We start from the raw sequence: 14,524 nt of genomic DNA, 5'->3' as shown, positions 1-14,524 counted from the left end.
GGATGGTTAGGAAATGCTTCCAATGAGAAGGGGCACCTGAAACTGTTGCTGAATGATGACTAGACATCTCCAGTGAGATCTAGAGAGGAAAGGACACTCTAGCTAAGAAAATGGTGCATTTAACAAACTAGTACAGCCGCTATTGAAAACAGTGTGGAGATTTCTTAAAAAACTGGAAATAGAACTGCCATATGACCCAGCAATCCCACTTCTGGGCATACACACTGAGGAAACCAGATCTGAAAGAGACACGTGCACCCCAATGTTCATCGCAGCACTGTTTATAATAGCCAGGACATGGAAGCAACCTAGATGCCCATCAGCAGATGAATGGATAAGGAAGCTGTGGTACATATACACCATGGAATATTACTCAGCCATTAAAAAGAATTCATTTGAACCAGTCCTAATGAGATGGATGAAGCTGGAGCCCATTATACAGAGTGAAGTAAGCCAGAAAGATAAAGAACATTACAGCATACTAACACATATATATGGAATTTAGAAAGGTGATAACGATAACCCTATATGCAAAACAGAAAAAGAGACACAGAAATACAGAACAGACTTTTGAACTTTGTGGGAGAATGTGAGGGTGGGATATTTCAAAAGAACAGCATGTATACTATCTATGGTGAAACAGATCACCAGCCCAGGTGGGATGCATGAGACATGTGCTCCGGCCTGGTGCACCGGGAAGACCCAGAGGAATCGGGTGGAGAGGGAGGTGGGAGGGGGGATCGGGATTGGGAATACATGTAAATCCATGGCTGATTCATATCAATGTATGACAAAACCCACTGGAAAAAAATAATAATAATAAAAAAAATAAAAATAAAAAAAAAATAAAGCACAGATCTCTTAAACATATAGTTAATGCAGGCATGTGTTTGTTAAATTTAAATAAAAATTGAGGGAGCAGATTGTGCTATGATTTATTTTTTTCTAAATGCCCAGTGGCTTGGCAAAGTTTAAGGTGAAAACACACTATTAATATCAACTATTTAGTTTATATCAACATACTTTCAAGTAATCCAGTAATATGTCAACTGAAAAAAAAAAATTAAGCTATTGGTGCTTTGACCTTGAATTGTAGAGCACAATGATGTCTGACAGTTGTCAGAGAAACATTAAGAATCTACAAGCTGAGGATTAAAGGAAACCCAGGGCTGTTTGGTGGTAGAAATGACAGGGGCCATAAAGACCCCGTGAGATTTTTTTCTTTTTTTATGATTGTGACATCAATAATTTGCTCATCTTGCAAGTTTGTCCAGCCTAACTGTCTGAAGTCTCCGCATCTTTGCCTTCCTCATGGCAATGGGGTCCATCTGAATAGTTTCTCTTAAGCAAGCTAGGGAACACAGAGTCACACCTTTGAACTGACTTTCTGACTAATGATGTATATATATATATATTTTAAGGACTTATTCAGAACCTACCTAATACTAAATAACCATTGGAGAAAATCTGGCTGAAGGTTCCCATTGGCTTTATTGTGATTCTGAAATATACAGTTCAACTACTGATAAATTTTTGAGGGAAGGGAAAATGAAGCATGATAATATTTATGGTTCTATTATTGTACATTAACAGCTCCTTAAAAAATCATATTGCACTGTATCTTCATATATGCTAAAAATAACCTTCAGTGATATAGGTTTTACCTTTCCCCAGGCAACTTCAGAATCCAAATTACTAGGCATTCCTTCAACTGCTGATCTCTTTGTCAGTTCCATATCTGTAGCTGCCAGCCATTCTGTCAAAGCATTCATTTCCTTTCGCATCTTACGGGACAATTTCAAGCATTTCTCCAACTGTTGCTTTCTTTCTGTTACCTGAAAAGAATGACCATAAAATGTCCTTTGGTTTACTTTTTCAATTCAAGTTTGATTATAGCTACTTGATTAGAACTTTCATATTTTTGTCATTTTAAAATAACCTTCTTCTTGAAAAAAATCATATTTTAGAAACATTACATATTCTGAATATTAATAGTGAATAAACACAGTCTATGAAAGATGAGATCCTTTATCCAAAAGGTAGCATCCTGTATCAGGGAGAAAGAAAAGCTACTACTATTTTCTCTAATATAAATAAAATTAATTTATGGCCACAGTTTTTAAATAAATAAAATGATATAAGTCAAACCGAAGACATGGCATGTTTCTTTTAGAAAATCCTCAGTCATCTGTCAAAGAGATGGGCAACATTTACAATCCTCTATATACAAATGAGGCTTGCCCTTGCTGTTAAGTAATCAAAATGGGCAAAGAATACTATTTCTCTCCAGAGGCAAAGGTATTTGTAAAATATTTAGAACAGTCGATTTTACTGTCATTGCATCTTTGAAATGTCTCATTTTTTCACAAAAACAACACGAAGAATAGGTCACTTTCTCCTTAAACGTTAATTTATCATTTAAAGAGAGTAAAAAAAGTTGGCACCATAACACAATTTTACTCTGAAAATCATGACTTAATCCTGTGTTTCAGTTCTCAGTGTTTAAAACTAAGACTCTCAAAGTCAAATTCGTCCATGTTCTTACACAGAGAATGAACAAATTTGTGTTTCTCCACCACTCTTCTGATGTTCTTACATCTTAGGAATGGGTTGGTTGGCTTTAATAAAAAGCCCAGAATCTATTATCTCCTGATATATATGTGGGTGTGTAAACAAAAATAGAATAAATAAAAATCAATGATATATTAGCTCTGAGAAGATATACACACATATATATTTTGTTGCTGTTTAGTCTCCAAGTCATGTCTGACTCTTTAGGTACCCCATGGACTGTAGCCCACCAGGCTCGTCTGTCCATGGGATTTCCCAGGCAAGAATACTGGAGTGGGTTGCCATTTCCTTCTCCAGGGGATCTTTCCGACTCAGAGATAGAGGTCGAACCCACATTTCCTGCTTAGAGATGGATTCTCTACCACTGAGCCACCAGGGAACCACCCCACCCCCAATATATATACATATATATAATTTACAAGCAGTAATGCAGCCATAAGCATGAAGAAATGCCACAGTGAAGATTTTAATTAAACGCTGCAATGAAAAGAAATACCCTGAAATTTTGAGACAAATTACAAATACTCAACAAAATTTGCTTCTTTAACAGAGGTGGGCACACATTAAAAAAAAATTTAGTTGTTGAAGCTGCAGATTCAACGTTTGTTTTACAGATTTTTCCTTCTATTCTTCCCTTCAGAGAAGTGAAAGCATTTGCCATTTTGAGTGTAAGGATTTTATTTGTGTGCAGCAGGAAAAAATATACACCTTCATGGTGTGTTTCTATGCATAGTTATTTTTTCTATGCATTATTGATAGAAAAGAATTCTAGATTCAGTATTTCAAAGAAATTCTGTCTTCCCAGAGCTCATGCTTTATTTATTTTCATTTATTTGATTTTGTTTATATCCAGCTAAATAGTTTTTTAATAAAACAGGAGATACTGCCATCTTAAGGAAAATTGAGTTTTACACTTTTTCTTTTTTTGGTGGAGAAATGATACATTTAAAATAGTGCCACCTGCAGTAGAAACTTTCAGCCATCACCGTTTCATGAACACTTAAACATGTATGTGAGGCTGACATGAATATTGAAAGTTTGAGTATGAACATTTGAGGTTGCAATGAGCATTGCTATTTATGTATATTGTCATATAATTTAAAGTATACAGGGGCCATATAAGGAACTGTAAGTATTATTATATCTATGTTCCTAGGTGTAATATCTCTTGATGAAATGAAATAGCTTTAGATAAGAAACTCTTTGATTTTTAGTCAATGAACAATTAAGCTAAGCTGGTGATATTAATCAAACTAATAAAACTGTTTCAAGAAAAGGGGTCATGGATGGAACTGAAATCCCCGCAAATCGATAAGTTGAAACCTAAGCCCCCATGTGACCTGTATTTGAATACAGGGTGTTTAGAAAGTAATTAAGGTTAAATGAAATCATGAGGATGTGACCCTAATCAGATAAGATTATGGCCCTACTAGCAGAGGAAGGAAAAGTTATCCCTCCCACTCTTCCCATCCCTCTCATCCTCTTCTTCCCTCCCCACCCCCCACCAATCCCTCCTACTCTCCCTCCCTCTCCATCATGGGAGAACACAGTAAGAAAGTGGCTTTCTGCAAGCCAGGATAAAGGTCCTTACTAGACTGACACCTTGATCTTGAACTTCTAAGCCTCCAGAACTGTGAGAAACAAAATATTCTTGTTTAAGTCACATACTCTATGGTATTTTGGCATGGCAGCCTAAGCTGATTAATACAAAAATTAATATATATAGACTGAACTGAGGCAAGTAAAAATGATATAAATTCTGAAGATGATTAAAATAGAATGACTTGCATATTTATATAAAATGATAATATATTAAGATATCCCATTTCCTTTGTTTTCATAAAATAAAACCATCACTGCTGAAGGTGCTTGGAAGATTTAAATATGGACAATTTTTTTCTCAGAAAGGAAATATGTGACTTTGCCATTTTCTGTAATATGATATGTATACATATTCCCTTTACCACTAATGTTTCTAAATCTTTATTTCAAAAATAAATGCCTGCCCTACATTTTTTGCAGTGTTCTGTCATGTTTTTAAAACTAAGTATGATTTCTTAGTAATCGTTCATTTTGCTTTAATGATACTACTTAGTGCCAAATGGGTAGATAAACATACACTTTCAAATATGTATTTTCGGGAATAAATAGGTCTTTACATCCTCAGAAGAACCATTCACTCCTTAATAATAATCAACTCAGGGCACTAATAGTCTTCTAATGTCATTTTTACTGTTCTAAATTCCAAGTGATTTATTCTACATTATTTATGTTGAATTTACTCTTGCAAAGACCTTGTACAAATTCTTCAAGGCAAAGAAAAGGCCCAGGCAATAATTTATACTTGAAAAAGCAGACTCTTTCAAAATATGTGAAATATAAATTAGAAGGTTTTTAAAATAAACTAAATAATTTAGATTTTTTAAGATATCAATTGTGCATAATTACTGACTCTTGCTTAACAATATATAAGGAAAGTGGGAAGTGACCAGTGTTTATGGTTTCAGACTGTCAACTAATAAGAATCGCTATTTTCAGATTTTCATTTAAATCTAAAATTCACTTTCTCTCAGTGATAAGTAATTTGCAATTCATAGCTTTAGGTCATAACCTTCAGTCTACTTTCAGGGTGCAATATTACAATTCTGCCTTTGCATGGCTAGTTCTCAAATGTGGGCAAGCATTTACATTTGTGTCTAAGATGAAGTGACAATTTTCTCATTGATGTTGTTATATTAAATAAAATTGGGAACCTGAGCTGTAAAAATATTAATAGACTCTTTTCTCCCCATTGGTCTCAGTAAAGCTGTTTCTATGTAGAATGTATCAACTCCATTGTACCTAAATATAAGTAGGCATCTTAGTTTATAAAATTACCACCCTTCCAGTCATCACAAGTAAATATATACAATGAAAAGAAGGGACAAGTTTAGAACAATGGAACTCTTTCAGGACTATCTGATGGACCAATAAAAATGTCTCTGAGTTTTATGTATTTTTTAATATGGACTTGAACATAGAGACTCACTGATTAATTATTGTTTCTTAATAAGAATCACACATGGGAATATATCTCTATGTATGTATATATGTCTGTATGTATATATATCTGTATCCATGTATACATGTATCTATCTGTAGGAAGTAAATGATTTAGACTTTCTAACATATCAATCGCACATAATTACTGACGCTTGGTTTACAATATAGAAGGAAAGTGGGAAGTGGCCAGTGTTCATGATTTCAGCACGCACCTTTGCTCCCAGCTCATTATAATGCAACTTCAAAGCCGTTACTCTTTCATCAAGCTCCTTCGGGTTTTCCGTCTGCTTCTTCTGTACAATTTGACGTCCAGTTTTAATCACCATTTCCACTTCAGACTTCACTTCACTCAGACTTTTATACAAGTTCTGAGTTAAAACATAAAACAAAACAGAATAATAAGCAATAGTGTCTGACTCATACTATCATTAATAAAAAAAAAGAGTAGAGATCACCTGAATTGCTATTTTATGGTTTCAGTTTTAACAGAGTAGCATTTTGCAGCTGTGATCAATATCTAGCTTTTGAAATTTCTATTGATTTAATGCTTCTAGTTGTAATTACATGTACATACACAGGCATGCATATTGTGCAGTTACGCTTACCAAAGTAAGGGTACATCATGCATATATTTAATTCTTCAGCCCATGCTTACAAAGATCATTTTTAAAAGCTATATGACTTCTATTTTAAATTTTGTAATTATATAATTCTAGCTGTGACATGGGAAAATTTCATTTACTCATTCCCCAGGTGTTTATTGAATGCCTATTTATACTAGACAGTATTTGAGTCACTAGAGAATCAGTGTTGGCCAAGCTAGACACTGTTCTCAGGGTGCTACGTTATAGTCAGGTTCAAATGTCTGAATTGCCAGATTGTAATTCTAACACATATTAAATCATATAAAAGGAGGGAATATAATCTTAAATGTTAATTAAATGATATAAATGTATTTTCTTAATGGAGCTGATCAATTAAATGTAGACTAATATAAAGTACTATGTAAAACTCTTAAGTACATCACAACTATAAAGAACACATATATTGGTTCACAACAGTATACTGCTGTAACAAATTCTCATTAAACAAGTGTCATAGCTTTCTCTTGTAGCTACTTTACTTGGAAAGATATGTATGTTTGAATGTATGTGTGTATGTACGCATGCATATGCGTACACATGTATATGTATACAGGCATACGTAATAATTTACATTATATATTGTCACATTAAGTTGTTCAATGGTGAGTCTGAACAACAAATACTTATTGGCACTAAGAAATAAAGTTGCTAGTAGGTATTGCAAGTACCGTTATTTGGGAGTTAGAATAGAAATTGAGTATGCTTTTTTTTCCTTTTCAGTTTAAAATCAATTAAAACAAAGCATTTTGTGAACTCTGAGCAATTATCCTCTTCATTAAGGCTACATACATAAACTATTTTCACCTTAATTCCCCCTTTGGTGATCACTTGAAGTTGTTATTATTCCTTTATTAATACTTGTGAGTTCTTTCTGAGCTTTTCATTTTTTTTTAATTCATTTACTTCTTTTAGGAAATATAAATATATTTGGGTATTTATAAACATTTAAATCATTAACTGTCACACTGGGATTCAATTCCTGAATTCTGGAATCAGAGATATTTCCAAATGACTATTTTAAATGTTAAAAAAAAACTTTTTAAAATGTTAATGATTTACTTTTATGAAAATGAAAGTTGCTCAGTCGTGTCCAACTCTTTGCAAACCCATGGACTACGTATTCCATGAAATTTTCTAGGCCAGAATACTAGAGTGGGTAGCCCTTCCTTTCTCCAGGGGATCTTCCCAACCCAGGTTTCCTGCATTGTAGGCAGATTCTTAACCAGCTGAGCCACAGTACTGATGGCCATTTTCATCACTTCATTCAATAGAGAAAATATTTATCATTAAGAAAGAGAAATAAGTCTTTACATGTGTTCGGGTTCATGTTTTTAAGACTTTAACAGAACAAAAATCTTGAAAGCAAAGACCATGATTATGATATATGTAACTGAGCATCTTAATAATGAAAAATACAAAAGTTGTAAAGAAAATATATCCTTATGGAAGGATGACCTGAATTGGTCCTGACATTTAAACCAGAAGCAGAAACAGATGATAAAGAATCCACCTGCAATGCGGGAGACCTGGGTTCGATACCTGGGTTGGGAAGATTCCCTGGAGAAGGGGAAGGGCTACCCACTTCAGTTTTCTTAGGCTTCCCCAGTGGCTCAGACGGTAAAGAATCCACCTGCAGGGTGGGAGACCTGGGTTTGATACGTGGGTTGGGAAGATCCCCTCGAGAAGGGAAAGGCTACCCACTCCAGTATTCTTGCCTTGAGAATTCCATGTACAGAGGGTCCTGGTGGGTTAAAGTCCATGGTGTCACAAGAGAGTCAGACACAACTGAATAACTTTCACCTGAGAAATAAAGGTGACTTGTTTGGATCACCTGAGAAACAGATTGAGGAAACACTTTAATCTGGTTCCTCTGTACTGAGCTGAGTCAGGGCATAGTAATACCCAGCTGTAGGTAGTGTTTTTTTTTTTTTTCCCCAGTTCATTTTGACTAGCAGAAAAGACTTACGAAGTACCATTAGAGACCTGTTCCTAGAAAAATGAACAGCTTGCCCTCTGTGAATATATTTAGCCATGATGATAATGTGCTTAGGTCATTTTGCTTTCAATTTTTTGAAAAAATATAAGATGACATATATTCCCATATATTCCCATTGTTACTTATCTAATATATATGCTGTTGCTGCTAAGTCTCTTCAGTCGTGCCCGACTCTGTGCGACCCCATAGACGGCAGCCCACCAGGCTCCTCTGTCCCTGGGATTCTCCAGGCAAGAACACTGGAGTGGGTTGTCATTCCTCTAATATATATAGCTGTATTCAAAATTTCTTTTGGGGGTAAGAATATTTATAATAATGATGCCACTAAAATGCAGCTTTCCTTACTAAGCAATATTGCTGAATAAAAATAATTCCATAATTTTTCACAAAGAAAATTTTTGTTTACAAAGAATGATATTTTCCCATTCATAATGATATGATGGCAATGTACCTAAGGGTTTATTTTCATTCATGTTATGTAATAGAAGCAGAAACAATATTTAAGCACAAAGTACTCAATAGATAAACTTTTTCCCTTTAATGTTAATAGCACTGTGTTTTCTATGTGGATTTCTACCTTGACACTCCATAGTACACTTAGATTTATATTAATACTTGTATTACTCTAGTAGATGCCCTCATAATTCAGCTCTATGTTATCAGAGAAGTCATCTGGCTTGGTGAATTTTCAATAACTGCAGCAAAGAACACTACTCGAAATCCTTGTAGTGAAGATTTACACTACAGGCTAATCATATCTTCCATACCTATTTATTCTGTCTTGGTTGTCTGGCAGAATTTCACTGCATATCCAGGCCTGACTTTAAATGGAAGTATACTAGGATTTGGAGTAAGTATGCCTGGCTTGGAATCTTGCTTTTGCTTTGCACTCAATGTTTGTCTTTAAATTCTCTCATTTAACCTGTGGCCTTGAGAATTAAGGGCTTGCCTGGCAGCTCAGCTGGTAAAGAATCCACCTGCAATGCAGGAAACCCCAGTTCGATCCTTGGGTCGGGAAGATCCCCTGGAGAAGGGATAGGCTGCCCACTCCAGTTTTCTTGGGCTTCCCTGGTGGCTCAGATGGTAAAGAATCTGCCTGCAATGCGGGAGATCTGGGTTTGATCCCTGGGTTGGGAAGATCCCCTGGAGAAGGGAAAAGCTACTCACTCCAGTATTCTTGCTTAGAGAATTCCATGGACAGAGAAGCCCGAGTCAGACATGACTGAGCGACCTTCACCTGAGAAGTAAAGATGACTTGTGTGGATTGCTTTGCTTCCTTGGCACTCATTTCTAGAATCGTTTTTACTATTGCAGATAATTTCGCTGTTGCTGTTTCCAGACCAGTATGTTCTTCTTCAAGATTTCCATTTAAAAATATTTTCAAAGTTCCATAAGAATTAAACAAAGGTGATATTCTGCAGAGTCCTTGGAAAATTATAGACTCAAAGGAGACATTTTCAGAAGAGATATTAAGTGGCTACTATTTCAATAATAGTTCTTATTCTTGTCTGTCAATTCACTTGTGCACATTTTTGTTCTTATACCAAATACTGTTCTCATTCCAATAAGGGAGTCAAGGAGTAGCCGCATATCTGCCGTCAGCAATACGTACCACACAATGATTTAACTGTGACTGCACTACTTCCTGTTCAACACTCTTTGTTTCCAGTGCAGGCAAGTGCATCTTCACTTCATCTAAGATCATCTTACTTTCCTGTAGACGCTGCTCAAAATTGGCTGGCTTCTGGAACAATCGGAATTTCATGGAAACATCTTGCATTTTTTTCTGTAAAGACAGTGCAAGAAAACATGGATTTGATTTTGCCTTCCGAACAATAACCAGTCATACTTTTGTTAATGTATTTTCCTTTATTCTGGAAGATACACAAGGATAGAAATAAAAACAAACTAAAGCAACACTTTTTCCATTTGTCCAGCACAAAGAACCCATGCATTTGGGAGAAGAATTCAGCAATCATTTTTAATGTGATACTAAATAAAAGACAAATTATTACCCTATTTTATCCTAAAAATGTACAATTCAAAACAGCATGTATCATTTATATATCATTTGTAGCTTTCAAATAATGCCCTTAACCTCAATTTGTTAATAAGCAAGTTGTCTAATGTAAACAATATTTTAATATCCAACTAAAACAAGGTCCTTAGTTAATGGAATAATATGTACCTGTGCCACTTCAATTTGGGATAGTACCCGTTGAGCAGTTTCCTTTCCTTGGTAATGTTTCTTCATTTCTTCTAAACTGATCTCATGACTCGTCAAATCAGACTGGATTTTCTGTTGGGAGTACAGCATTATAAGTCAGCATGCTCTGCAAGTTATTGCAAATAACAAGTCACTTTCCAAGAAAATGAAATTCAAAAACTCTCTCAAAACATTATTACAATGTAGCTTCTTACAACATGACAGTAGGCAGATTTTTTTTTACTTACCAAACATTACAAAAAATGAAATGACTTAGTTATCTCCTATTGAGATTAGTAATACAAATTAATTATCCTTTTGAATCAGTGTTCATGAACAGCTATTTCAGATATAATTTTTAGTAGGAAGTATCTATTTATTTTGAAGAAAAGCATACTTTACTGAATCATTTTTCTGTCAACCTGAAACACTGTAAATCAATTATACTTCAACAACAACAACAAAAGAAAAACACAATTTAAAAAGAAAAAGTTAAAAGGTCATGGACTTGATAGAGAAGAACAGAAGGAGGGCTTGGAAGAGATGTGGTTATTGTCTAACTGGTCACAAAAGTCCTGGCTAAGGGAAATATGGACTTGTATACAAATCTTTGAAATGTTAGTTCCAGGATGAAAGAATACTATCACGGTCCCATGTCTTTTTAAAAAAAATATGGTTGTTTTGCATATGACATACATTTTCACAATTTTAGAATCTATCATCTTGTCATAGTTTCTTGTAACTTCTGAATTATTTCCATAAGCAGGTGTCAATATCACATGTGTCAGATGGACCTTCCAGGGACTGAGGGAGGCTTCAGAGCAGATTACTGAAAGGGTGGGATGCTCTCCCAGGTAGAGCCTCAGACAGTGATGCAGATTTGACAAGGTTTATGTTAATCCAGTGAGGAATCCTGGAAAAGCCCCACATTGAACAGAGACAGCCAAATCCTACATTCATCTCATGCTCAGTCACTGGTTGGGGCTCTTCTAGAAAGAATGTGGTCTCAGCTCAAAAGCTCAGTTGGATTCGCAAGGGGCTGGAGTTGGGGGCTGTGAGCTTCACTGAAGGTGATCTGAGCTGCCCACTTCTGTGATCACTGTAAGCACAGTTTCTAACAGACACACCCAGGAAATATCTACTTATATCTAACATGTGAAAATTACATTCTTTTACCTTTGAATTTACATTCAAATCTGACCAAAGGCAAGATGTTAGCCATTATTAATTAAAAAAAAAAAGCTAACTGTTGCAGCAATAAGTCATAATGAGGAAGTTGCATGTGGACAATATTCCTTAATAGTGATCTTTACTCAGAAATTCTGGGCTATATTTCAGTTAAATTTCAAACAAACTCTGTATCTAGGAAAGGGAAGCTAAATGTCTCGACTGCCTTGCTTTCTGATACATACTTAATAGCTTCCTACAGAGACTGATTTTTAGACTTTAAATAACCAAAACATATTTCTATATTTTTTAAAATAAGAAAAGACATGTATGATCAAGTTGTATTTAAAAGAATGTTTGTATTTGACTTATACACTTCTGAGCCAGTTACAGGAGTGGGTCACATCCTGCAGTGTGCAGAGGCAAAAACGATAAAATCATTCACCTCTTCCTATCAGATCCAGCAAAAATTAGCTACTGGTCAAATTATACTAATTTAAATGTAAGTCATTGCCAGATTATCATAAATAAGAGAAGAAAATGATTAACGTATACCATAGGACCCATAAAATTTTCATGCACAACAATTTGTATAATACATATTAGCATAACCTAATTTACACCAATTGGAGTCAATTGCAGTACATATTACTGGAAAATAACACCAGTTTGCTTAGCAGTTACCAAAGAGAACTACAGCCCTGAAATGAGTAATAAGAATTATTCCAAGAAAGTGGGTTAAGTAGTGAAGGAGTTTTTCAGAATACAAGGTTATAAATGTACAGATACACCTTGATATTAATCCTTAACATATTGATCCTAACAATTATAAAGGTAAAGTAAGTGCCAATTATTTAAGTGATTAGAATTCTGGTTTAAAGTAGAGCAAAGACTCAAGAAAATCTATCTATATATATATATATTTTACTGTATATAATATCTTCAGTGGTTGAATCACGACATTCCATAAGAAACAGCAGTATGCACATATTCTCTAGGAACCAAAGAATTTGGGGTTAGGGGTCCATATTAGTGCATCACTGGGGGCATCAGATGCTTTAGGGAGTTTATGGTCTTGACTTCTTAGGTGGAAAATGCTCACCCCTTCAGAATGGTGGATCACTAACAACCATGTCTCTGTCACATATTTGGCCACCCCCAAGACATGTAATTATAGCATGAGGAATGCTTATGCCCAGTTAGGTCCATCAGGTTCTCTCTCAGCACTGACAGAAGAAAGTCTGGTCAAGCTCTGTGGGTGCATGGAACTTTCTTATGTATGAGACCATGCTTATGAAGTCCCTAGTTTGCACTGTTAGTTTAGGAAGAGCAAAGGCCCATGACCAGAGAGAGAAAAAAAGAGACACATAAACAAATATACTGATGGCTTTCAAACATAGGCTGAAGTAGACAACAACTACCAAAGATGGCTGCAACAAGTGTGCCAATACCATACGCTCCTCTTACCATTCTCCCATTAAGGAGCAGAGTTTATTTCTTCACCCCTTTAAATCTAGGTTAGCCCTATGACAGCCTTGACTGGTAAAACAAAGCAAAAGTAATGATTTTCCATTTATGGGAAAAGCTCTTAACTGAGCTAGCAGCTTTTGCTTCTGCCCTTTTGGAACACTCAACTCTTAGGAACCCATGGGTTCCCTCTTGGAACCCATCTGACATGCTCTGAAAAGCCTAAGCCACACAGTGAGGCTGTGGAGAAGTGTTTCAGTAAAGAATCCCAGGAGAGCTTTCACCTCACAGGGAGCATCATCTTCTAGACATGAGGAAGCCATATTGGATGTCCAGTCCATTTGAGCTTACAAGTCACCATGGTACCCGCCCACAAATAAAAACAATCACATGGGAGATTCCAAGAGAAACCATCCAGCTGACCTTTCTCAATTCACAAACCCTTAGAGAAATGGATACTTTGCTGTTACAAGTGACCAAAACACAGGCTCTAATCCTTTCCTGAGTAAAAACTTTATGCTCACTGTTGATTTCCATGAGGCATTCCTATGTCCTTATGACCATCTCCCCTCCCTCATTTTTGTTTTTGCTTTAGTTAATTCATGTTGCTACTTGTACTTAACTGTCCTAAAGAGTATATTGGATGTGCAAGGAGATGAGAGCTTTAAAAACAAATGCATTCTTGAATGAGGGAAGATGAGGTGTGGACAGGGCACTAAACCACATGAAGAGTTAGCAGAACTGAAATAATGCAGAGAGAATTAAAGCTCATCCTGAAATATAACTAGAAATACAGGTGGGAATGAAGTATTAAATAACCCCATGTATTAAATGAAAAAAAAATTGTAGTATTCTTAATCTTAAGTTAAAGTTTAAATTTTAAAAGTGATCAGAATCACAAATAGTTTTACTGCTACTACTTATTCTAATTAATAAAGCAATTTATAATGAGAGAATGCTTCCATAAACTCTGTAATCCTTTGATATGAATTTGTGTTTTATTAATCACCATATAGAGCTACACATGTGCGTGTATCTTTCTTTTCAAAGCAGCAGCATGCACCTGTACAAACAGCCTTTATTTTGGTGCACTCAACCAATAGAGGGAAGTAGAAAGGGAGGGCCAGGAGACGACCATGGAGAAGAGAGAAATTTAAAGGATGGGAGAAAAAAGGAAACACTGAAGAAAGATAAGCAACAGTCTAAGAGAAGGATAAAAGGGACAACCAGGAAAGAGAGAGGTTGCCACTGAAATCAAGTATGTGAGAGTTTTAAGAATGAGCGAGAGGTGGACAATGTCAATTTTGAAACAGATCAAATAAGAATAAGTGCTATTAATAATAAGGGCATATTAGCTGGTCAATGAGCACTGTAGCTAGGACAGAGTCAGTGGATGTTGAAAGTAGTAATCAAATTTTCAAGGGCTGAAGC

At 35.5% G+C, this 14,524-nt stretch overlaps 1 protein-coding gene across 9 annotated transcripts in view; it reads right to left on the bottom strand.

Moving 5' to 3' along the window:
- Nucleotides 1-14,524, bottom strand: part of DMD (dystrophin) — a 2,532,480-nt gene that overhangs the window by 1,284,661 nt on the left and 1,233,295 nt on the right. For all 9 annotated transcript variants that reach the window (XM_043457704.1, XM_043457699.1, XM_043457698.1 and 6 more), the window contains 4 exons: nucleotides 10,442-10,552; nucleotides 9,866-10,039; nucleotides 5,826-5,981; nucleotides 1,665-1,835 (listed from right to left, as the gene is read on the bottom strand). In XM_043457704.1, coding sequence (XP_043313639.1) covers nucleotides 1,665-1,835; nucleotides 5,826-5,981; nucleotides 9,866-10,039; nucleotides 10,442-10,552 — 612 coding nt within the window. The remainder of the gene's footprint in view (nucleotides 1-1,664; nucleotides 1,836-5,825; nucleotides 5,982-9,865; nucleotides 10,040-10,441; nucleotides 10,553-14,524) is intronic.

Source organism: Cervus canadensis, chromosome X, assembly GCF_019320065.1.
Source record: "Cervus canadensis isolate Bull #8, Minnesota chromosome X, ASM1932006v1, whole genome shotgun sequence".
In the NCBI taxonomy this organism is placed as follows: Eukaryota; Metazoa; Chordata; class Mammalia; order Artiodactyla; family Cervidae; genus Cervus; species Cervus canadensis.
The sequence above is the reverse complement of the archived record's forward strand: the minus strand, read 5'-3'. Positions and strand labels throughout refer to the sequence as shown.